Raw genomic sequence first — 27,803 nt, 5'->3', positions numbered from 1 at the left:
CTCTCACATAGCGCAAAAAATCCGCTTTTCGAAATAATGTAAAACGTAGAAGTTTTTAGCCTTACAAAGTCGCCAAACTCAGTAATTTATTATAGATACTCAATCAATCTACTTCATATATGCAGAGTAGTGTCAACCCATTTGTGACCCATTCCTATATAACTGGTGGCATGTCAGCAAACCTAGTTTTGAGATAAAAACCTGTAAAAGATATGTACCATAAAAATTGGAAAAATATTTACAGTGATTTTTTTTTTTTTTGATGTAATACTTAAGAAGGCTTATTTGATTAATTATTGACTGTTAATTTGGTTAATCTCCATTTAATGCTATGTATTTGGAAAAACACTGCTGTATTTCACAGAATTCCATCAACACCAATATCTGAAGACCCCATGGCAAATTCTATCATATCATACCGGGAGGATGGGTTAGTGTAGACTTCTCACTCCCTTCTCACCACTGTGGCCCAGGTTCAATCCCCTGCTTTGCCACATGTGAGTTTGGTTGCTGATCAGTGCTTGTCCTCGCAGGTTTATCTCTGGGTTTTCTTCCTGCTTATAAAATCAGACCTCTTCCTATATCCCTGTCCTGTCATATTTGGTTGGCATACCTTATCCTCTGAGCACTATTGAGTTTTGCCTGGCTTCAGCCAAATGTTATAAATAAATAAATATCTTCTAAGTGATACATTGCACAAAAATAAATGTGATGTCATACTCAAGCTTAGGCCCTCTCACACTTGATTCTGAGTTCCCAATCACATGTTTTCAGGAATATCTTTCATTATTCATTATTTTCCAAAGTTTCATTATCAGTGAAGCACAGTCCCCAGGCGCAAAGGCACGTAAGCATACATATTCAGATTGCACTCCGAGTAAACACAAATGCACAAATTCAGGTGGTTTTTAAACCGGAAAACACACTTATTAATTTTAATTTTTGAAAAATCACAATAATGAATTCAAATTCATATAGGTAACATTATACTCTTGAGAATTTGGCCAGGCTTTAATATGCCGCTGAATTCCGTTATAAGATTTACCTGCCCAATGTTTCCTCTTCTTAAGGGTACATATTTTGCTCCTATATTATGCAAATCTAATTTGGTCATATTTACTCAATCTTGAAGGCATATTTAAAGCACAACATTGACTGGTATCCCCATTGGGTGCAATTGAGTACAGCATCAACTTTCACCTGACCTAGATTTGGAAGTGGAAATAACCAGAATGAAATCCACTTTAAACTGGATTAATCTGCATTAATAAGGTTATATTAAGGTAACAAGATAGCATAATGATTTAGTAGGTAAACATGATGATCCTATTGGGAAATTTGTGTCAGGGTACATTGTAATGTAAGATAGGTTGTGTGACACCTCACTGACGCTACATGTACAGGGTGTACAAGGTCTGAAAAATGCCACTAGATTAAAAAGTATGAAATATTTAGTTAAAGTGCTGTACTTGACAGATGAATCAACATCTTGTCCTCCCATAACTGTAAAATCAGTGGTGTGTGGCCATTAATAAGGACTCAGTAGCTGTTTTATAAGCCAAGTACAAATGCAGTTGCACAAAGTCAATTAAAATCAAAGCAACATAAACATGTTTAACCACACTCTTTACAGTAATTGACAGTCCAAGTCTTCCACATGACCGCACGGGCATGGCCACCATTCTAGCCCTACTAGTATAGGGCCTTTTGACTGTGGTGATCCAAAACCATGCTAAAAGCTGTCACTGGGTTTTTAGCAGTTCTCAGTATATCATAGCATGGTGTATATAATGTGTAATAAAAAAGGCCCTGTGGTAAGGCTACACCATACCTCCGTACACAGATATCAGCTCTCCTCAACATGGCATTCTCACCACCTCTCTTACAAGAGACGTCCTGCCTGGGGATGTCAATGTGTGTAATTATCTGTCTCTGGAGTTCATCAATGTCTGTAGGAGGACTTGTGAAAACCTTTGATTTCAGATAGCCCAACAAGAGGTGTAAGATCAGGAGATCCTATGGGCCATTCCACAAACAATTCTGCAAAGCGTTAAGAAAAAGCTGTAAAGAAAGTGTTTTATTTTAACACACTTCGTGCAACTGCATTTTTTACACACAAAAATAGCCACAGAGTCCTTATTAATGGTCACACGCCAGTGATTTTACAGTTGTGGGAGGACAAGATGTTGATTCAGCTAGCAAATAAATTATTTTGACCAATACTTTTTAATCTAGTGGCATTTACCAAACTGTATACTTTATTTTGATACACCCTGTGTAGAAGAGAGGATTCATTGAAACTATTTCTTCTTGTGGATGTTGATGATGGCCCAGCATTGAACCAAAATGGTTGATCAAGATTAAAGCATCATCCACTATTAAAAGGGCATTTCATGATCCACAGCATCATCCCCCCACTTTTTTCAAAAAAAGTTGAGATTTTTTAACCACTGGAAACCTCTGGCTACATAATGTTTATGTACCAAATATTTCTTGCAGATTAATTCGTTTACCAAAAATATCATAAAATTTGAATTTTGTTTTGGTATACCAGAACGAAATAATTTACAACAGTGGTCTATGGAACAGTGTAATAACTCGCAAATGCAAAATCAGAATCAACTGAAATTTTGGAAATAAGCTATTTTCGTGGATATCTACTGAAAAATGTCATAAAAAGAGGATGCTAGGATCACGAAATCCTCCTTTAAATGAAACAGGCCTTAATCCTTTAGTTGTATTTAACTGGTAGTAAAGCAAACATTTTGCATGTTTTCATGCAATCACAGTCACAAAAACTTGGCATAAGTATAAGCATTTCAAAATCTCGAGTGCTATATACAGGATAAAGTAAAGCATTACTTTTGCCGTATATATAATTCTGGGTATTACTCAATGGTTACATAACTTGGATAAATTGTCCTATAGTAACTCCTAGACTGAGTTCCAAAATTGGTAACATTTTACAACATGCTCATTGTCCTGTCTGCACACATTTATAAATGGGACAGGTTGACCTGATTATCCAGATTGCCCTCAGGTAAATTAGATCTTACTTAAGTGACTTTCAAGTTCCAGATTTCTCCACAAAATCTTATAATTCTCAAAGTACTCATTACCCTGTCTGCACTGATTGTATATAGAACACTGAGGTACAGTTACTTTGGCCTGATTTTTTGTCTGCATTGCTTTTGGGTAAATTAGTTCTAATTTTTTTTAGGAAATTCCTCATAAAATCTCATGACTTGATTCAAGATCTACTTAACCAGCAGCTATGCATGTTTGTTCTCCTCATATGGATAAATGATGTGTTTCCATGTATCTATAGAAGAATTGTAATAGAATATCATCCCAGGGGACCACTCAGATATGACAGTGTATGCATGTGTGACCAATTTTTTTTCAAACACCCCTAAACGAGTTTTACCCTACCAGCAAATTTAGCCCCTTAATAAGGTAATTTAATATAGAATTTTACCCCCTAATGAGTTTTTGGCTAATAAAAAATGCAACAAATGTACCCTTTTTGGACTCATAATTTACCAAAAGCCAATTTGAAAAGGTACCCTAAACAAGTTGTTCAGATTCAGAAAACTACCCTTATTCTTGAAAATCATTGTTTTTTAGACCTTAAATGCGTCACACGCGTAACTTGCCTTGCCTAAAAAAACGCCCTCTTTTACTTGTTTTTTTGGTCACGCATGCATACAGACCATTTATGTGAGTGCCCCCCCCCCCCCGAATATCATAAAACAAAATTTAGAACGGTTGATAATTGTGCAAATATTTTAAACCAAGAATGTGTTGTCTGCATAGAGTGAGTAATTTTCAAATTGAAGCCAATTATTATCTTGCTCTAATTTTCTTTACAGAACTACCTCGGGTAAGGAAACGTCTCACAGAATTGATGGTGAAGACAGCGACTGAAGCGCCCTCAGGGGCTGAAGCTGAAAGACAAGCCCAGGCAAAGAATGAATGGGGTCTGAAATTTTGTAGAAGTCCTGTGGAGTTTTTGCCAGATGCATCAGGATCGCGAGTAGGAGCTGTTCGTTTAGGGATTAATAAATTACAGGTAAGGGTCTTAAGGGACCGGTCAATATTTATACTGCGGGATCTTGATCTTGATCTGGATCTGCATCACACTAAAGTTGACATGACCAAGACCGTTAGACTGATTGGTTGGGAGTGTAAAGTTTAAAGAATGGGGAGTTTTAACAAAAAAATCAACAAAAATGTTTCCTTGTTACCCCTTTTGTGCATTTAAAACTAAACATTCCCCTCTCATGTTTGTTTGTTTGTTTGTTTGTTTGTTTGTGTAACTGGTCGGACACATACTTGGGTCCATGGTTCAAGTAAAAAATTCTTAATCTCCCCTCAAGACTCAAAAAAAAATTCTGATTCCCCCTTAAAACTCATATTCCCCGGTTGTAAATATTGGAACGGTCCCTAAACAAAAAAATGTCGTTAAATGAGATAATGTATCCCTTATTTTAAAAGAATTAAACAAAAATGTTAGGTAACTTTGCTTGTATAGCAAAACAAATGAGAGTGAGAAAAAGAAACAGATGTTGTACAACAAAACATTTTTATGAGAACAAATTAAGCCTGCTACGTAAGAATCAACAAGAGCAACCTCAACAGGGATGCCGGGAGGTATTTCTTGCCCGCCGTGTACAACTCTCTTCTGAACCGAATGACACCGTCTGGTGTCAATGGCTCAGAATAGCCAACAATGCCCCCACATGCCAGGGGGCTGAAGACGTCCAAGAGAATTCTGGATGAAAGCTTCCTCTCGATAAGCAATCATAGTTTGTGAGAAATAAGAAAAAGTTAATCATGAAATGATCAATTCATCAAGTAGGCCTAAATAGTGGATTCTACTTGAGATGTTAGTTTTGAGCATAACAAAAAGTAGGGTCTGTGTCCTATAACCAGTGCCATCATGAAATGGGTGCTACAGCAATTTCTACCCTATGGTTCCAGAGTTTTGGCACCAGCATTTTTGATGAAAGTTACAGGACCTGAGTCGCAAGCAATATTCTGTATTTTGTGCCTGGTGCAAAGGCCAGTCGTATTGATGGTGCTGTAAGAATTTGGTCGTAAATATGTAGCAGAAACTACAAATCTGATATCAAATCTTTTGATATCAAAATCTTAGTTTTGAATAACTTTCCATTGCATATAGACCATGAATTTGTCACTCAAGAAAGACAAAGAAAGCCATTTCATAAATCTGTATAATTTGATATATGTGGGAGTCAAAGCTGATTACACATAAAGCTATTCATTGTTGTGAGCCATAACAAATTCATGAATTTATTAGGAAAAGTGGGTTATTTTACATCCAACTTCATAATAAGAGGGTGCTCCTAAAAGAGCAGGGTACTTGACATACATATGTGAATTTCAGCTGTTATTTTGAGCACATCTACGAGTGTATTCTAGAGATAGTTGGAGATAGATAAACTTTAACCAAAAGGTTTTTTCTATTTATTATATAGACATTAGGGAACGAGCCAAAAGATCAGTGAAGTCCTATGAATGAAATTACTTTTTTTATGGGAGGAATGCATTTCAAATGTTGATTATATTTCTCTTCTTATTAAAAAAAAGACAAGAACAAAAAACATCGATGTCATATTCGTAGGGAGGGAGGAGATCAGATTTGTCAAGCTCTACTTCATGTCACTGTTTTGGATTGTGTTACTGTACAGCAGGATTTTGGTATTGGTTTGTTGTGATTTTAGCTGCAATTTTATGGTTTCTTGTATTAACAATTTTAAACAGCAACATGTGAATTTGATTTGGAGCTTCAAACACCTAGGCCTATTAAAGCCTATGGGCCAAATATGTTTTTGTGAGCTTCTGAAATCAGGCACAAAAATACACACCTTGCAAAAATATCCCACTATATTGCAGTACAAGCAAAATAAATTCAATTTATTTTCAGTAGATAAATAATTGAAGTTGAATGGTAATCTGTGTCAAGTAGTACCATCACCATGCCTCTTCAGGTGCTATTACTTGTTCCACTACCCTATAGGACTTATTTTCTCATCTGCACAGTGTCAAAAAAAGAACATAAAATAATGTGTTGCTTTTTTTCTTTCAAAATGAGGACAAGCAATTGTCAAAATTGTCAAATTTCACATTGTCAATTTTGTAACAACTCTGTAACACTTGTTTCAACTATCCATGTGAAAACCTACAAATATTTGACATTTGTATGAATAGCTTCATAGTGAAGGACAAATCTAAAAAATTCTCAAAATGTATTCATTTTTTCATATGAAAGATCTACAAATTGGAGATATGCAGAAGGTATGTCAAGATGTGAATCTCTGTTAAATTATGTATTGCCTATATTTATGAAAATGTAAAATTTCATGCTGTCACTTTCAATCTTACCACTTACGGGGTTTGTTAGCACATTAAATCTGATTTTTGATGATTAGATTTGATCTGATTTATCAAATGACTGGTCAGTGCCTTTAAAAGATATGGTGAAAAGTTGTGTCAAAGGATCTTCTGCCAAAGATGATCTTTCATGGTGTAAAAACACAACTTGCAACAAAACAGTTTTTGCTGGGACATGGATCCCAGCCATTTTTAGTCTTTCTTATTTTATCAGAAACATATTGGTTGCCACAAATTTGCAGGTAGCATCGCCAGACAAATAGTCAGAAAGTCACCCAAATTTTCTCTAAATCCTTGGTTTCTATAGGACAGAAAACTACTGAAAGTCACATGAGCTGGCTGTTGCCATTGGTTTTTATGTGATAGGAAATAGTCAAGAGAAATTTTCAAAAGTGGCCCATTTGGGATACCAAATCACAGGTTTGGTAGCCCAATTGGGTGGACTTATGAACAGTTTCTTAGCAACTTGGAAAAGATTGACAAAATCTGTCAATCTGTTTCAAAACTAGTATGTGTGGTGCAACAACTATTAATATGCCACTTCTTGTTTGTCAGACAGTTATAAAGCTATTTTGGCTAAACCGGAGTAACTGATATATTGCAGAGTGTGAAAACTGCTAAAACTCCATGTTCCATGGTGTAAAAACCGCCCTAGTTAATAAAGCATCAGCTTTGCTGGTGACATTTGTGAGACATGTTGTAAGTGCTGCTCTTTTGTTTATTTAGAGATGTTCGTGGGAAGTTGTCCTGAGCAGTCTAACAACTTCCTTAGCCTGTAGGGATTCTATAAAAGTCAAAACTGCTATGTGTTAATACAGGTGATATACACAGTAAGGTAGGTGTCTGTGTATCTCAAGGAAGTCACAGGGAAAGTTGAAATATGGGAATGAGGACCTCATAATTACAACCCATATGCCTTTGTATGATCATGCATGGAGAGAGGATGAACTTAAGGATTTTAAATGTACACTGTGACATCAATATTGGAACCATAAATTCTGCTTCATCTGCATATCCCAAATTTGGTATACGATCAACCGTTTTGGAATAATCATCATTCATTAAGGGGGAAATTACTTTTTGGTATGTGTTTATAAATAGAACAATACAAAATCAATTTAATGGACTAATGTGAGGGTTACCAAGAACTTGCATATCCATGATATAAAACATACAAACAAAGAAGAAAAGAAAAAAGAACAGCCACTAAAACTGATCAATTTCTTTATACCGTTCTGGTTCTATCTATATGTCTGAGGCATATGGTTAATCCAACATTTGTCAGCTACTTGAAATAACCCTGACATACAGACACTTTTCCCAAATGACAAGTTTTTGAATAAAAGAATCTGCAATTCAGCTTTTACATTACATAATTGCCAGACACTTTAATGTATTCATGCCTCAGAACTTGCTCAAACTTTTGTGAACGATTAAAAGTAAGTAATTTCTTTAATATCCCAACACATTCATGATGGCATGCCTTTTTTATCACAAGTATCCTCAAAATGAACACTTCTCAGTTGTCACATACTTCAACATATTTTTCTGAAGGTGTAGGTTAATACTTAAACAGAGAGTCTTAGACTGTCATGTCCAATTTCATATCTTGATGGAAACCTGCGTCATGATGTTGTCTCCATAAATAGGCTTTCCCCCTCTACAAAGTTCTCTCCTACTCTAGTTGTCAATACCGAATCTGTTGTCTGATATAGAAATAAAGAACACTATAGACGTGAATGTTGCTACAGACAGCCTGTAGCAATACAATGTTGCAGAGAGCCTGTAGCAATACATTATATTTCCCCATGGTTGCTAAAGATACCAGTGCATCCTCAAGGTATTACTAGGGGTGTAATAAATGCACCATTTTATATTATATTGTTTTTCAGGATATTGTTGGAGTACCCTAACACCATGTTTGCCTATAAGGGGGTGAAATCGTGGTAAAACTGTCAAGTCCTATTACACTATAAAGCCATCAGTGTTGCTTATATAAGTCAGTTGGCATTATTGGTACGTCATTTCTACCGTAAGTTGAAGGATATACCTACTTCACTGTACTTAAACTTAGGGAGGGATTTTTAGTGTATTTAGTGTCATTCTGCGGCCCTCAGTTGGTAAAGAGGATCATCAGAAGGGAGTTTGATTCTGTGAAACAATTTCTTTGAAATGTCTGCTTATTAATGTCAAATTATCCTTGACGTCATCCATAAGATAGGGGACAAAATATGTCAACAATAAATTAATTATTGCTTTTTATAATAGTAAGTATGCTCTTTCTCTGTTCATCATTGAAAGCATATGCATATACAACAAGTTGAACAATGTGAAAAAGTAAAAGTAAAATTAATTGTTGATTTAAGTGCTGAAACAGGATTAGATTTAAGGAAGACTTTTGTTTTGTTTTGTTTCTTATTTTTACCATTTTGTACAAAAATTGTGAGTAGAAGAGGAAATGTGAACTAGATGGCACTGTTGTGTTTGATGAAACACAAATATCTATGCCTGTGATTGCAACCCTAACCCACCCCACCCCAACCCACCATGACACACTTAACCCATCCTGACACCCCATAATATGTATAATGCTATAAGGGCTATACCAACGCAGGGCATTGTAGCTGCTTTATTTACAGAGTAATGGCCGGCCCTATGTTCTGGCGTTTGGTGCCCTAGGGCCCATATTACGTGACATATGGGGCTCTTATATTACAATAACAATATAATGCTAAAGACCTATTAGTGCATCAAATCTGAGCCTTGTAGCTACTCTATTTGCTGAGAAATGGCTAGCCCTTTGTTTTAGCATTTGGGCTTCTGAGGCTTCTAGCCTGGAACATCTTGGGCCAAAATGGGCAATAGGCACATCTACAAGTTATGGCCCATATGTGTGGCACATATGAGCCCCTGTTCCCGTGTAGTTTAAGAGCTAGCCTTGTCAAGACTAAAGAGCATAAGGAGAATATCTATCTCCTCTTGCACAGGCATAGATAATCATGAACGAGGAAGTTGAGAACGATGATTAAACAAATCAAGCAAACAGATTTTGGTTTATCAGTCACAGCTTAAACGGTGGCAGGGATGTGAGATGGTAGTGGTGGTCATGTCAGTGTGTATTACCAGGGATGTGAGAGTAGAGCTTCCTTCTACTCTCACATCCCTGTATTACCCATTCACTCACTTACTCATCAGGCTGTTTCACCCACTGCTATGTGAAGCCATTTTTCATCTGCTTCTATTCCTTGGAACTGCTGCCCAAACTGTCATACTTTATATGGAGGTGGTTATTTATTTTTCAGTGATTTGCAGGAAATATGTCCAGAATATATGTGTGTATTTTAGGTAGCAAAGCAATTCTTTTGACAATAATTTGTGCTATTTGACTGTAGATTTACAAGTAGTGTAATTTAAATGGTGGTAGCTTGGTATTCAGTGAGTAGAAGGTCCTGAATATCATAGTTGTATGTAAACAACCTGGTGAACAATAACAGAAGCAACAACAACATGTTTTCAATTTGGTTCATTTATTTATTTACATATTTCTTATTTAACCAGGGGAAATTATTTGTCTTTATTTCTTTGAGGGGAGGGGGGGTTGCCTCCCCCCATCAGGTATTCCACTGTGTCTGAATACAACATAATGTCAAAATTGCTCTGTTGCCCTGACAAGCAACAAATTTGGCTGATTCCATATAGCTATAAGTTGGGACATGTATAAACAAATGTGCCCAAAAATCAGGTTTGATAAAGGTTACCAATTTCATATTATAAGATCGTACATTATGGCCTTAATTGTGGTCACAAATATATTTCACTGTTGTTTTACTTTATTTGCTGTCTGATGAATTAGAAACATACAAACTAAAATAAGCATTTCATTTTGATTAAAGACCTTATGTTTTTTGCTCTTGCTCACCTCACAGAAGACTAAGAGAGAAAACATACCTTCTCCTTGGAACCTGAATCCTTTCTAATCATTGGGAAATGGTATATATTTCATATTTGTCATTCATCAAAATGTGTTTTGGGTCAAAATCTCAATTTTGTTTGAAATTTTTATTGAACCTCACAACTAGATATTGTTATATCGTAACCATAGTAACTTGCCAAATGTTCAGATTTTAGGTGGATTTGTTTCCCTGTGGAATAGGACAGATGCAAATTTGACACTAAATTGTGCTTGATAGAAACAGCCACATCCAACATTTTCAAATGTCATTTTCCGACATTTCCAGAACAAAAGCAGAATAAAAAAATGCTGAAATACTTCAAAGCTTTCATCAACGTTTGGAAACTAAAGAAATACATTGTCCATTTTCAAGGATAGCATAATCACATTTGTCATTCTGCAAGGCAATCTGGGTCAAACACTTGCATCTCTCAGGACACAGTTCTATAACCTGCATTAACTTGTAGAGCATAGAATGACCTTTGAATACCCTGGGTACTAAAACTCATACTCCACAACTTGAAGTCAACCTTTGAACTATAACTGTTGAATGTAGATGATTGAACTATGCCATTGGAATTGAGGCCCATTTGGCTCATATGTATTTCCATTGGGGATTCCTTAATGGCTGAGTAGATGAGAGGATATCCATATTTTAATGCACATTGTGTGCAGATATTTACACAGCTTCCTGCCATTTCTGAATTTAGTTTCAATACAGGCTGAAATGAAACACATTCTGAGGTTTTGAACAATATTTTGTGCCTTATGCCATGTCACATAAAATTGTCACATTTTTGCATTCTAAAATAAACCCAATGTGTGTTAACTTTCACTTAAAATAGTATGATTTTTTTCTTTTTCCCCTGACAAAATGTCAAGGTACGGAACTATCCTGACATTAAGCCCCCATAGAGATCCATGCTAAACAGCAAAAATAGGTACTCCAGGTCGGGGTGTCTTAAACAATGTGAGGCCACAGACTATGGTGAGGCCAAAAACATTTATTGCAAAATGATGGGTCGGCATTAGAATTTTTAGAAAATTTAGCGAAAAAATTAAGTAAATTACTGTTGTTGGCTATATGTCCAAATTTGATAGAAAATACAGCCAACAATGTGTTACAAAGTGGAAAAAGAAACTCAACTTCTCAACCATATCCAGAATATCTATGTTAGCCCAACACAACAGTTGTTTTGGCTTAATATTGTAAAATACACCCAATTCAGATGGTAACTCCTTTGCATGCAAAAAGAGGAAGGGCAAGAAATTTTAAAACTGCTCCCAAATTTTGAATGTTTTAATGGTCATATGTCATATGGTAACAATGAACAAAATAAATCAAACTAAAATAAATCAAACCAATCAAAGGAAAAAAAAAGATTTTAATGACTAACTTAACATTTTGAAATATCCACAGAAAAGCAACAAAATATAAATGCACCCGACTTCATTAAAGCACTTCTGCCCATATATACATAATCTATACATATTTGATACATATTTGTCCTAAGTATATGCCATAAATTGGATTCAATCAAGTGAAATGAGCATCTGCTCCAGAAATGTCATATTTCTTAGGGTTAATGGGCCAGTTTACAGGCTACAGTTATGCAGAAACCCATCAAAAATTGGGACAATGACTCTCATTATATGAACAATTTCATATTGCTATCACATAATATTGGCTAAATATTATACAGTGGAAAGGTTTTGGTTAAAAATCATATCTCAAGTTGATTTTATGGCCTTATTAATGTTGCCTTTTTTAAGTCCTACACTTTTAGATTGCTAACACAAGGCAAGATAAATTGTATTACTGTATTTGACCTTTATGGGAGCACAGTGGCCTAGCGTAACGGGCACTGACTCATAATCGGAAGGTTGTGGATTCGAGCCCCGTCGAATCCATCGTGTTGTGCCTTTGAGTAAGGCACTTTAAGGCACCCAGGTGTTTAAATGGGTACCGGCATTCTTAAATGCTGGGAAGGTAACAGAATCGCTGTAGAGGAGGTGTAGCGATCCCCCTACAGCAACATTACACGGAGGAGTTTGGCCCAATCGCCAATGAAAGAGAGATGAGCACTTTGATCACTGTTTATACAGGATTGTCTCCTTTACCTTTACCTTTATTTGACATTTTGAAGACAAGAACCCAGATAGAGGACAAGGATTATGCACCCATCAATTGTAATCTCAGCCCTTGGGACTTGTCAAGTTCAGGGAACTATGTGAAGAATCAAATTTTAAAAGGGTTAACCTTTGCAATGCTCTGGCCATGTTCTTCCCTGGGTTTTCTTCCAGTCTAATAATCATCCAATCTTTCCCCAGATTTTCTCTGCCCTCTCACCATGCCAAGTCTGGTCAATATCATTGTATTTTTTTGAGAATGAGATATGATGCTTTGATCCTGGGTGTATTCACTACAAATAAAACATGGCTTTTATGAAGGCATACCAAATTGCTACATTTTTCATCTTTGAAATATACGATAGACAAGCACCTAATATTAAATTAATATTGAGAGAATTTTCATGATTAAATGATATTTACATCCCCTGTCAATGTCAAAATTTTTGAATATTCAGTTTCACTGCACGCAAATCCCTATGAATGCCCCGACAAGTGCACCACCATTTTCCCAGATTATTTTGGTTATGCCGATCTGCCACCATGGCTGAACCAAATCCTGTCCATTGGGAAGGTCTGCCTGAACACATTTAAATCCCTCACTATGTCCCAGTTATCTGTGCACAGGTACCCAAGGGCCCAGATTACAATTGACAGGTGCATTAACCTACATAGGAAAGTAGTTTAAGCCTATAGAACCTGTTTATTGGAAAATATTCTGTTATTTCTGGGAATGAAATGTAGCAGTCGTCATGTTTGGCATGTTTGGCATGTTCCACAACTTGTGCTAGATTATTGTCTCGCCAAAGGTAAAAGACTATGTGATCACTTTTCCGTATGGATGGATGGCTGTATGTATGGCTGTATGTGACATTTTTGATTAAATTGTAAATAAACTTGGGTCATAGCAGTGGTAACATTCATGTATTGGTGGTATCAAAGGTCACATACAGAGGTCAAAGGTCATTTGAGGTCAACTTGTAAAATAGACTGAAAATAATAAACAGTTCCAATCAAATTGCATACGAAAGCTGGTGGTCGCGAAAGGAGACAAGACTCATGGTTCGAGAACAGCCTTGTTATAAATGTGACAAAGGTACCACATCATTTTTGGTCCTATAGCGCTATTGGTGACCGAAGAGGTACCGATGGCACTTTTTATCGTACCATGAACATGTGTACAGTGCATTCGTTTTTTATATAGATGAAAAACAATAACACTATACAACTGTTAATTATTAAGCTTGCTACAATTTATTACATCTCCAGGGAGTAATGTTAAGAGTCATCAGTACCTAACCGGGCACCGATATTTCTATATGACCAAATTGGATGTGGTGCCCCCGGGGGGGTCACTCACTACTTGACTTGCTACGCACCCACGTCCAAGAAAAGCGTCTAAAAGGGTATGTTTTTCACCACACAGCGTCGTTGACGTCTTTTTGAAAAAGGGGTAATTTTTCAGAAGGCATCGCCATTTAGGGTCCTTTTTCAGCCAAATCTTTAGACGTTTAGGGTTAGTAATATTATTGTGTGAGTGAGTTTGCACTAATTTGATAAAAATCACCATTTTTTAATTGATTCTTGTTACCTTTGTGCATTTTTTCTTTAGTATCTATAGGTCTGCAACATCAAAAAGACACCTTCGGTATCAAATAAGCTCATTTTCCTGTTTACGCCACTTAGGGTATAATTAGATATTTCTCAGTTGACGCGCGCGATTTAGGGTATGGTTTTTGCAAGTGCTACGCCATTTAGGGTAGGATTTTGCATGTGTTTCGCCATTAAGGGGTGCAATTTGGTTATGTGAAAATTAGCCATTAAGGGTGCATTTCAGAGATGGTCGGACGCGGGTGGGTAGCACTTTTGTGTGAGAGTGACCCCCCCGGGGTGGTGCCTAATATCCTTTGGTAATTATGTTCATTATAATCCTCTAAAACTCTCACATCATTTGTCAGACTTTTTTCTATCTCCCTGTTTGTTAGCAAAAAAATAATATAGACAAAATGAGAATCCATAGTGCCCAAAATGCAGCAATGCAGGAGTCACATGGTGAATAACACCTACATGATCTAATATTCATCAGATTGTTCTCTATTTGATATGATTTGCATTTAGATAACTTATTTTGAGCATAATTTTAGGAGGAAAAACTATAGTTTATTTAAAAGGAAAATCAATGTCAAACTAATACCTGCTGAATACCTACCTACTGAAGATAGCATGCATTAGTATATCAGTCAAAGTGTGCATTTGGGGAACTTGCTTTTAACGAAAATAAAATTAGTTCTTTGTTTTGTTTGAAATTAAATGCATCTATTTCAATTAAGAACTTGAACTGGACATTTTGGGCAGTTTTGTGCATTAAGCAAAAGAATCTGCCTAAAGCAAAACCTACAATAGTGATAGAATTTACAGCACTGTTGTTTTGGTACCATGTGAAAAGTGTGATTGTATAATTAACAAATTGGACACACTGGTCGATTTACAGGAATCTGGAAGCAGTTGAGAATTGAGAAAAGGCAAGGACCCACCACACCCACCACTAAGACTAATCAGTTAGGTTATACTATTATAATATTTACACCACTTAAACACAATACTGCCACCTACTCAGTGACTTAAACTAATCATGCACATTTGATTGATCATGATACTGATCAGTATCTGTAGTTGAAACACACTGAATGTGCATATTTCACAAGTATTTCCCTGAATAAAATAAAATAAAATCTCCTCTTTTTTTTTGTTCAACTCCAGAAATAGCTGTAGCTGTAAAGTGCTCAAGTTGAGAATGTGCTGTATTGCAGTGTGCATTGAAACTAATATCAGAGATGGCTCTGCATAATATGTGTTAAAATATTGATATTTTTTTCATCTTCTCTGCAACATAAGGAAACCTCAATGAAAATATCAGACTCAGATTGTCATGCTCAAAGGGATGTGTTTCCCCTGAATATGGACAATGTATTTCTTAAGTTTCCAAAACTTGATGAAGCCTTTGAAGTATTTTATACATTTTCTTATTCTTCTTTTCTGTAAATGTAGGAAACGTACATTTGAAAATGATATATGGGTATCCTCGCATGAGTAAGTTGATTTTTTGTTGCTATCAAGCTAAATTTAGTATCAAATGTGCATCTGTCTTATTCTACAGGGTAAAGATCCTGCTAAAATATAAACATTTGGTACTATAGCTACAATATAATAGTATCCTGTAAAGGTTTAACAAATTTGGGAGCAAAATTGGGATTTTGACCTAAAAAACCATTTTGATGAATGACCCATATGAAATATATACCATTTCACAATGATTGGAATGGATTCAGGTTCCAAGGAGAAGGTAAGCATTCTTTCTCTTTGCAGTCTTCTGTAAGGTGAGCAAGGGTGATATAAAACATGTCATTAACCAAACTGTCTTGACACAAAAGGCCCGTAAAACCTGTGAAGTTGCCTTTTGTGACCTAAACTTTAATTGCACATGAGAATATGGATTAGAATTTAGAAATTTTCCATTTTGAGGTATTCATTTATCATGAATCATGTAAAATAACAGGGAAATACTACCAATCAAAATTTTGCAATTTTCACCTCCTTTCAACTACATTTTGCCTGTAGTCCCTAAAAGTATTGTGTGCCCTCCAGATACTGACAGTTGAGTCAAATATGACAAAATTGGAAAGCACACACAATGCTCATTTATTTTTAAATCAGATGGTCTTTGATAATAATAAGTTTAAACCTGCTTCCAAATTAAAAAAAAGTATGTTGTAACGGGAGCAATTAACAAAATAAATAAACAAAGCAAAGAAAGAAAACAATGTTTTTAACAACTAACTTAACATTATTGTGAAATATTCACCTGACAGTAACAGTAGCCAACATCATTAAAGCACTTTGGCCAAAATACACACAATCTATACATATTTGATACATTCATGAAAGTTCATCTGTGTTGGTATAAATCATGATTTTGATTTAAACTTTTGATCCAAACAAAAGGAATTAATTCCTACCTCGGAATTTTCAGATGTACTCCATCAGCAAATCAGCAAGTGAGTGACTGTATCAGGTCGTGATCCAGTAGTACAGCATCAGAGGTCTCAAACCACATTCACATCGAGTCTCCTGGACATTTCGTGGACTTAGATAAAGTTCATATACTCGATAGGGACAGCAGGTGGTTCCAAAGTGGAGTCAAGGAAGCAGTTCACATCAAAGCCAACCAACCATCTCTCAACAAATATGGGGGCCGGTTCAAACTCTCAGGAGTCTACGAGTCTGTTATCAGGTCAAAGGTCAAAAAGATTTGTTGATTTTTCCCCCACCCCTGAAATTCACTTTTCCCCCTCCCCTTCCCCCCTAAAAATTCCTGGTGCCGCCACTGGTGACCATTGACCTCGCTGATCTGTATGGCCATCAGATCTATAAATGTCTCATTTTCTTGTCACCACTCTGTCTCATCTTGGGCTAGTTTTTCACTCAAATCCTGATTATACATATCTATCAGTTTTTTAGAGTGTGTTTACTGTACAAAAGAATACAACTGTAATTTTGAAATTCTTGAATGTTTGTTTCCTTTTAGAATTTTTGCATTTTAAATAATATTTTAACATATTTTAAAACAGATAGTTCTCACTAAGTTGGTGTAAAACATGAATGTAGTGATATAAATAGTAAATATCCTTATTCATATCTTATTTAGGCTTCATTAGTAAGTTCTATATGCAGTTTGGACTAGGAAATCTTTAAACTAAATTTTTGTTAACATCATCCCCTCCTACCCAGAAAAGTTGTGGAGGACAAAGAAACACTTTTTTGGCCATAGAATAGTAGTTTCATGATATTTGAGCGTATTTGAAGGCAGTATAATTGTCATTTTTACAAAGAAAGACAATTTCATATCACTAAAGTTGAAAATATTTGAAAGTCAAAATTCAGTTATGTACCTTTAATAAAAACAATGAAAATCCACATCACTGACTCTCTGATTTGATTTCTGTATCACAACTTTGCTACATCACCTTGACAACAAACCGAAGCATTGAAATCCTTATTGAATCTGATGAAAATTTATCAAATAAAAATGTTCCCATTTAATGTGAGTTGAAACAAATGGAAGTAGAAATGTGGTTGCTAACATATCAGCAGACAGACATATAATAGTTTATTGTGTATTTGGTCGTAATTATGTTGTCTGGGATGGCTGGGTATCAGTGATTAATATTTTACCAAGTTATGGATATTGCATCAGTGCTTATATTGATTGCCTGTGAAATGGCAATCGTTGAAATCCAGCCATAAAATTTGTTTGTGGTTTTCTGATCTATTGGGAGCCTAACGTTAGACGAGTCTATTGCAAACATTGTACTGTGCATTAAACTAATGATGAAACAAGGCAAACAACATGGCAGCAAATGTTATTATGTATAAGCGTGTTCCCGATAAAATTTGTAGAAGTTACTGTATGCCCATCCTTGTGCATATGCCTGGAGCATTCCATTCAATATTGCAGCATCTTTGTCAACATGCAAGATGGTGGTAGTACTCAGTACTGGGTTTGGTTTCATGGATGTTAATGAAGAAATATGTCCAGTTTGTGCAACATGTATGTTTGATATTGATACCGTAGATATTTTGTGAAAAGAACAATGTCTGTTATGTGTAAGCAATCAGGAATCAACTTATCAGTGTAACAAGAACTTTCAGTATGGATCCAAACACCAGTAATGTAAGTTGCAGTGATGCCTCTACAATATACATACAGGATGATCAGCAGGTGTCAGAAATGCTTTACTCATCAGCAGAAGATTTCCTCTACATGATTGTGGTACCATGTCTGATGACAATTGGGTTGTTGTCAAATTCAGCATTTCTGTACACTGTTTACCGCATGCCTGAGTTGCACACAGTGACTAATGCTTATTTAGTCAATATGGCAATTGCTGACGTGATTTTTATTGAATTCACAGGAACATTACTGTATATTCTTCCGTACATCTTGTCTCCAGTACGAATGGATGTTGGATATGGAGCTGCAGTATGCCTGATACAAACAGTCTTAAGTGCAACTTGCCTTTATACTTCAGCTGCATTAATTAGTACTGTTGCAGTGGAGAGATACATTGCAATATGTCATCCATTCCTACAGAGAACACTAAGTGGTAAGAGTCACACAGCAAAGGTCATCATTGCATCTTGGATTGTAGGTGCAACTTCAGCAGCAGTGACCACTGTACCAGTTTCCATTCCAAACACTTACTGTATCATTTGGCCTACTGGGAATAAATATTCATCACTACCAAACAGAATTTCCACTTGTTTCTCTCCACTAATTTCATCTAAATATGTTTTCACCTCAATCCTGTATTTGACTGTGTATCTCACCAGCCTGGTATTAAATGTTACCATGTACATTAAAATTATTATAACACTCAGAAGAAGAGCATCATCTGCATTAGGTACACATCAACATCAGGCTCAACTAGAAAGCAACCAATTTGCACGACTGTTAACAATAAATGCAATTGTTTACTTCATCTGTTTCACACCTTTCATCTACTTCCTTGTAAATGACCTAGTAGCAAATATCCTTGGTTCAAATACCATTTCAAGAGTACAAAATGAACAATTGGTATTTATCAGTATGCTTTTGTTTTTCATTAATTCCTCAATCAATCCATTTGTGTATATTGTATGCAGCTCAACTTACAGAAATGCACATATGAAAGCGTTAGGCAAAATATTTACCAAAACTAATTAAATGGACTTGTTTTCTTCATCTGTTTCACACCTTATGAATACTTAGTTGTAAATGACATTGTAGCAAATATCCTTGGTTCAAGTACCATTCCAAGTGTACAATATGACCGATTGTTATTTATCAGTATGCTTTTGTTTTTTGTTAATTCCTCAATCAATCCATTTGCGTATCTGGTCAAAAAGGATTGTCTGTATTGAGATTGTATGTACTGTAGATACTTCGCAAAAACAAACAGGCTTGCTCTAAGAAGTAAGTAAACATCTCAAAAAAAGTAATTACCCCCTTTAAATAATGGCCATTATTCAAACAGGCTACTATATTATATATCAGTAATATGTGTTGGAAGTAGAATTTATTTTTGCACATTTTGACACCTCATTTGTAGCAATTGACTAAATATTGATGTTACAGCGTACATTTAAACCAATGTAACCCAGGATTTGAAAGTTGCAGTAAGTTCTATTGATTTGTATTCAGTATAATGGAAGGAAATCTGTGTAATGATATCTGAGTGCTTTTGTATTGTTTCTGAAAGTCTGTGTCAATGAAGTGGGGTTTACCATTCAATACTTTGTACAGTGATGTTTGGAGTTTTCTTCAAACACCAGCCCAACAGCAGCCAATGGCTAGTAAAATTGATGTGCAATTTGTAAAATAGCAAAGTGACACACCAGTATGTAGGACAGGTAAAGGTTTCTGTCAGGCTCAAATCTTTAGCTGCCGCATAGGCTAATGCTCAAGGTGCACTCTGGCAATGGGAAGAATACACAGCTTGAAATCTGTTAATGGCCACTCTGATTCTATCACGATGTGTGTATGGAGCAAAACAGTTTGCCAGGGTAATTATCCCTCACCAGTTGTTAAAGTACCTTGGGTGTCCTTTGCTTCAGAAGCTTGTTGATGATGATTCTGTTTCAAATCTTTCAGTTTCTCTGGTCCTTTGACACAAGATTACCACCCTTAATTTTAAAATTCCTGATTGTTGTTTCCCTTTCAGAACTTTTGCATTTTAAATAATGGTTTGACATATTTAATACATAGTTCACATCTTTACAAAAAAAATCAGTTATTATATAGCTTATACAAGAGGGATGAAAGAGACTCCACATCACTGACTCTCTGATTTGATTTTCGGTTTACAATTTGGGCAAATTGAGCAACTTTTGAGACAAAATGTGACATCCCCTTGACAACCAACAGGAAAATCAAAGTCCTTATTCAATCTGGTGGAATTTGATCAAATAAAGTGCTCTAGATATGTAGGTTGAACCATTGAAAAAGAAATAAAGTTACGCTATATCTTATTATATGCCATGACTATATTGTCATCTTTCAATCTATATGCAGCAAATTTAGATATGTAAATGTTGACAAAAGCCTCATTTCTACTTACTAAGGTAAGGTAGGCTAACATATCAATAATTTCATTAATTTGATCATTTCACACAGCAAAGAATGTGTATATAACTGGAACTTTTGATTGCTGCATCATTATTTACATGTGAGATGGTGGGAGTGTCTTGCACTTGATTTGGTTTCATGGATGTAAGTGAGTAATCAGATTGAATAATGATTAATTCATCTTAACAACTCGTTAATGTGACAAGAACGTCAGTATGGATCTCAATTTCAGTGAGTTCTAGTGATGATTCTGCCATGTAAATAAAAAAAAGGATTCAAAGTGTTCATCAGATCGCATCATCTAGGCCAGTTGCAGCCGAACCTGGCGCAGACCTATCCGCACTTAGATTGTAACATCCGCCAATTATCTGTGCAGCTCCCCAAATTCCATTGGGTGAAGGAAGTTTTTGATAACCAAACAACTAATCGCCGATTTTTTGAGCAGGAGGAAACCAGAGATACCGAGGAAAACCTGAGAGAGAGAGCATGGAATCGGAATAAACCAAATGCACATACAGTCCTTGTGTAAGCTATCAAGAATCAATCTACTCATCACTGTAATAAGGACTCCAGTATGGATCTAAATTCCAGCAATGAAAACTGTAGCGATGCTTCTACCATTTACATAGAGGATGACCAGCATGCATCAGAAATGCTTTACTCAACAACAGAATATTTCCTTTACATGATTGTGGTACCATGTATAATGACAATTGGGTTTATGTCAAATTCAGCATTTCTGTACACTGTTTACCGCATGCCTGAGTTGCACACAGTGACTAATGCTTATTTAGTCAATATGGCAATTGCTGATATGATCTTTATTGAAATCAAAGGAATGTTAATGTATATTCTTCCGTACATCTTGTCACCAGTACGAATGGATGTTGGATATGGAGCTGCAGTATGCCTCATGGACACAGTTATAGGTGGGGTTTGCATCTATACCTCATGCGTATCGGTCAGTGCTGTGGCAGTGGAGAGATACATTGCAATATGTCATCCATTCCTACAGAGTAAATTAAGAGGTAAGAGTCACACAGCAAAGGTCATCATCGCATCTTGGATTGTAGGTGCAACTTCAGCAGCAGTGATCATTGTACCAGTTTCCATTCCAAACACTTACTGTATCATTTGGCCTACTGGGAATATATATTCATCACTACCAACTAAAATTTCCACTTGTTTCTCTCCTCAATTTTCTTCGAACTCTAATGCCACATCAATCATGGATTTTACTGCGTACCTCATTGGCTTTATTTGTTTCACACCTTTCATCTACTTCATTGTAAATGGCCTGGTAGCAAATATCTTTGGTTCAAATACTATTTCAAGAGTACAAAATGAGCAATTGTTGTTTATCAGTATGCTTTTGTTTTTTGTTAATTCCTCAATCAATCCATTTGTGTATATAGTTTGCAATTCGACTTACAGAAATGCACATCTGAAAGCATTGGGCCTTAAATGCTGTAACCTAGTTAACAAGACTAATTAATTAACTGCTGTAATGATAATAAAATATTAAGGATAAGAATAGCTAATTAAAAATTGTAATATCTAGAGCATCTTTTGTAACTTGTTTATCTCCATTTAAACTGGCAGAAACGATTTTTTTTGCAACTCTGCATAATGTGACCCAGACCCCTGCCAACAATCCCAAAAAAAATGTGTGTGTAATGTTTACTTTTTAAGATTAGAACATAGGTTTAAAACGATTTGCACAATTTAGGCTTATACTCTTGAAGATATTATACAATTTTCAGACAGGGTTCTGTAGATATTTAGTATCAATACAATTTTGATAAATACAGCAATTAAATTGCCCAAGATACACACCAGTGAATGGAGATTAAGTACTACTAATGCAAATTGGTTTAGGCATTCTAACTAATTCCATTTTTTAAAGTTGCAGATCTTTTAAAAACTATATTGTCTCAGCATCAGGGGATCTTAGGCAATCATGTGCATCTGAGTGCAGAGGCTTATCCTCTCAATTTCCACTTGTGTCCACTCAAGCCCACTTCAGAGTTTCTGGCCTACCTTTAAGCTATCAAGCTATTGATTCAGGTCATAGTTTAGGGTTGTTTTTGTTGTTTAGCAACAAACCAAAATTTTGGCCACTCAGCTGTCACTTTAGTGGTGTATATAGCCAATCAGGTCTTTCGTTCTATTTTCCATTCCTTTGTTGTGGCCATAGTTTTCTTGTGATGCACTTGCATTTCTCCTTTCGATCGGACAGGACCAAAAAATCCCACCCTCCCTCCCATTATTGGGAAGGGTATTTCAGTTAAGTCAAAATTGACTTGCTTCAATAAAATACTCCTGCTCTACACTTTAGGTATGTTAGATATAATATGTGTATAGTCTCTCTGTATGAGGGTTAATGATGTATATGTATGGAGGTTCTTCAAATCCTGAAGATTCTCGTCTGTAGATTGTCTCTACTTTCTACTGCGCTTTGTATGGAGTCTGGTCAATACCTGATGAGACTTGTAAGTAGATTGTCTCCACTTTCTACTGCGCTTTTAAAGGGAAATAAGTGCTTTGTATGGAGTTTCTTCAAATCCTGAAGAATCTCATCTGTAGATTGTCTCCACTTTCTACTGCGCTTTGTATGGAGTCTGGTCAATACCTGATGAGACTTGTAAGTAGATTGTCTCCACTTTCTAATGCGCTTTTAAAGGGAAATGATTGCTTTATATGGAGTTTCTTCAAATCCTGAAGAATCTCTTCTGTAGATTGTCTCCACTTTCTACTGCGCTTTGTATGGAGTCTGGTCAATACCTGATTAGACTTGTAGGTAGATTGTCTCCACTTTCTACTGCGCTGATACAGAAGTCAACTTTTGTGTGTCGAGCCTATATGGTTGGTTGGCTTGTACACATTTTTGCAATAATTCTTGTATTTCAATAATTTGTTGAAACATAAATAATTTGAAAATGCTTGCTGTAGTTAAATATCTCAAGTTATGCTTATGTCTTAATTTCTATGAAACTGTATCATTATTTATCTTAATCATATTTATGTCTATATAATTGTTGAATGGTTAATAATAAAAATGGTCCTCATGATCGTGGGAGCAATGCTGCGTCTAAATCATTGCTTTGTTGTGTTTTACTGATGTCTTGAGACAATTTTACAATGTAAACAAAGAAGCTTTTCCAATTATTATTGGAAGTATCCAAATTTGATTGAACATTGGAGGATAATGACAGTTTGTAATTTTATAGAGTTGTATTTGTATTATCTTGTAAAGCGCCTTTTTGTGGTTGCGTGCAATATAAGGCGCTTAATAAATTGTATGTATTATTAGTATTATTATTTAAACTTCATTTGCAAACCTCTTTGTTGCCATTGTGAGTTTAGATAAAACATAAAATAAACCTGATTGTCCTCCACCACTTGCATCAAATTTTGAAAACTCTGACCACTTCTAAGTTGGTTTAAAGCATGAATGAAGTGATATAATAGTAAATATTAATTTTCGCGTCTTATTTGGGCTTCATTAGAAAGTTCCAAATGCAGTTTTGACAACACAATCTTTGACAAATTTGATTAACACCATCCGCGCCTACCCAAAAAAATTGGAGAAGAACCAACATTTTTCTTTCTTGACCATAGTATAGTAATTTTATAATATATTTGAGCTTTAGTATGCGAGGTCAGTATAATTGTTATTTTTACAAAGAAAGACAATTTTATATCACCAAACTTGAATCAGTTGCTTTGAATGTCAAAAGTCAGTTATATACCTTTAATAACAACTATGATAATCCACATCACTGACTATCTGATTTGATTTTTGGTTTACAATTTGGGCAAATTTTAACAACTTTGCCACGTACTGGTAATGTGACATCACCTTGACAACAAACAGTAGAATTGATATCGTTATTCAATCTTGATGAAACTTTATCAAATAAAAATGTTTCCAGTTAATGTGAGTTGAAACAAATGAAGTAGAAATGTGATTGTGTTGGTATGTGATCAATATTCTTCTCATTGCACACAACAAAGATGCTTGGAGCTTTCCATCCAATATTGCAGCATCTTTGTCAGTGAGCTGGTGGGAGTATTCAGTACTTGGTTTGCCTTCATGGATGTAAGTGAGGAACTTTGTACATTTTGTGACATGCATTTTGATTTTGATATCATAGTTTGTCAAAAGAACAGTATTTCTGATGTGTAAGCAATTAAGAATCAACTCATCAAATGTAACAAGAACTTTCAGTATGGATCCAAATACCATTAATGGAAGTTGTGCTGATGCTTTCACGATATACATAGAGAATGAGCAGCATGCTGTAAACATGCTTTACTCATCAACAGAAGATTTCCTTTACATCATTGTAGTACCCTGTATGATGACAATTGGATTGTTGTCAAATTCAGCATTTCTATACACTGTTTACTGCATGACTGAGTTGCACACGGTAACGAATGCTTACTTAGTCAGTATGGCAATTGCTGATGTGATCTTTATTGAAATTAGAGGAACGTTAATGTATATTTTTCCATACATCTTGTCTCCAGTACGAATTGATTTTGGATATGGAGCTGCAGTATGCCTCATAGATACAGTCATAGGTGGGACATGCATCTTTACCTCATTTGTATTAGTAAGCACTGTTGCAGTGGAGAGATACATTGCAATATGTCATCCATTGCTACAGAGAACCTTCAGTGGTAAGAGTCATACAGCAAAGATCATCATCGCATCTTGGATTGTAGGTGCAACTTTGACAGCAGTGATCATTGTACCAATTTCCATTCCAAACACTTACTGTATCATTTGGCCTACTGGGCATATATATTCATCACTTCCAAAAAGAATTTCCACATGTTTCTCTCCTCAAATTTCTTCTAATTTTGTCTTCACAACAATTCTTGAATTAACTGTGTATCTGATTGGTCTGGTGTTAAATGTTACTATGTACATTAAAATGATCATAGCACTCAGAAGAAGAGCATCATCTGCATTATGTACACGCCAACATCAGGCCCAACAAGAAAGCAACCAAGTTACAAGACTGTTAACAATAAATGGAATTGTTTACTTTGTCTGTTTCACACCTTATGAATACTTCATTGTAAATGGCCTAGTAGCAAATATCTTTGGTTCCAATACCATTGCAAGAGTACAAAATCAACAATTGTTATTTATCAGTATGCTTTTATATTTTGTTAATTCCTCAATCAATCCATTTGTGTATGTAATATGTAGCTCAACTTACAGAAATGCACATCTCAAAGCATTGGGTCTTAAACACTGTAACATAGTTAACAAAAGTAATTAACTGCTATAATGATGATAAAAAATCTAGAGTAAAGATTGAAAAAAAAGAAGATTGTACGACCTAGAGTATTTTGTTTACACAATTATCATGAATCAGGTGCTTTGAAAGTCAAAATTTAGTTATGCCTTTCACACACTGGGCTTTAACGAAAGCCATGAAAGAGACAGTCAGTTCACTGACTCGATTTGACTTTTGGTTTTCTATAATTTGGGCAAATTTTAACTGTGACACTTTCAGTAAACCACATTATAATGTAACATCACCATGTCCATGACAACCAACAGTAGAATCAAAAAACTAAATTTTGATTGAGTTATACCCTGGTTATACCAATGTTACTAATTGATATGAAATACCAATGTTACTATGCCATGCTTAGCTTTGGACTATATACATTATACCTTATCTTTTATACGTATCACAGATAAGGTATGTCTAAACACATATCAATGGAAATTCTCTACAACATTATCAAAAAACGTTTGAGCAAAATTAATTTCAGTGTAGATGAAAGGCTAAGTTCTGTTCTACACAAGAAAAAATTTCTATATGCCCAGTGCTTTTGATTGATTGTTATTGCATCTTTTGTCAACATGTACTTAAGTTTTGATTGATTATTATTACATCTCTTGGGTTTGGATGCAGAGATTTTGTAGAAATTTGAACATCTCTTATGTGTACAATCAAGAATCAACTGATCAATGTGACAGTATGGATCCAAATTCCAGTAATGTAAGTTGCAGCGATGCTTCTACAATATACATACAGGATGATCAGCAGGCAGCAGAAATGCTTTACTCATCAACGGAAGATTTCCTCTACATGATTGTGGTACCTTGCCAAATGATAATTGGGTTTTTGTCAAATTCAGCATTTCTGTACACTGTTTACCGCATATCGGAGTTGCACACAGTAACTAATGCTTATTTAGTCAATATGGCAATTGCTGATATGATCTTTATTGAAATCAAAGGAATGCTAATGTATATTCTTCCGTACACCTTGTCTCCGGTACGAATGGATGTCGGATATGGAGCTGCAGTATGCTTTATGGAGACGGTCATAAGTGGGACTTGCTTCTATACCTCATTTGTATTGATTAGTGCTGTTGCAGTGGAGAGATACATTGCAATATGCCATCCATTCCTACAGAGAACACTAAGTGGTAAGAGTCACACAGCAAAGGTCATTATTGCCTCTTGGATTGTAGGTGCAACTTTGGCAGCAATGATCATTGTACCAGTTTCCATTCCAAACACTTACTGCATCATTTGGCCTACTGGAAATAAATATTCCTCACTACCAAATACAATTTCTTCTTGTTTATCTCCTCTATTTTCTTCTCATTTTTTATTAACATCAATCCTGGATTTGACTGTGTATCTCACCAGCTTGGTGTTAAATGTTACCATGTACATTAAAATTATTATAACACTCAGAAGAAGAGCATCATCTGCATTAGGTACTCATCAACGCCAGGCTCAAAGAGAAAGCAACCAAGTTACAAGACTGTTAACAATAAATGGACTTGTTTTCTTCATCTGTTTCACACCTTATGAATACTTCATTGTAAATTACCTCTCAGCAAACGTCCTTGGTTCAAATATCATTTCACGAGTACAAAATGAGCAATTGTTATATATCAGTATTCTTTTATTTTTGGTTAATTCCTCAATCAATCCTTTTGTGTATGTAATATGCAGCTCATCTTACAGAAATGCACATCTGAAAGCACTGGGTCTTCAACGTTGTAATGCAGCCTAGTTAACAAAACTAATTTTAATTTAAAAATACTATACTGAATGAAATAAGAATAAGAACAATTAGTCATTTTAGTGGGTTT

General features: G+C 35.5%; 1 protein-coding gene across 1 annotated transcript in view; it reads left to right on the top strand.

The window, feature by feature from the left end:
* Positions 1-27,803, top strand: part of LOC140151412 (NADPH:adrenodoxin oxidoreductase, mitochondrial-like) — a 704,260-nt gene that overhangs the window by 236,732 nt on the left and 439,725 nt on the right. The window contains exon 8 of the mRNA XM_072173745.1: positions 3,873-4,072. Within this exon, the coding sequence (XP_072029846.1) occupies positions 3,873-4,072 (200 nt within the window). The remainder of the gene's footprint in view (positions 1-3,872; positions 4,073-27,803) is intronic.

This window comes from Amphiura filiformis, chromosome 4, assembly GCF_039555335.1.
Source record: "Amphiura filiformis chromosome 4, Afil_fr2py, whole genome shotgun sequence".
Classification (NCBI taxonomy): domain Eukaryota; kingdom Metazoa; phylum Echinodermata; class Ophiuroidea; order Amphilepidida; family Amphiuridae; genus Amphiura; species Amphiura filiformis.
The sequence above is the reverse complement of the archived record's forward strand: the minus strand, read 5'-3'. Positions and strand labels throughout refer to the sequence as shown.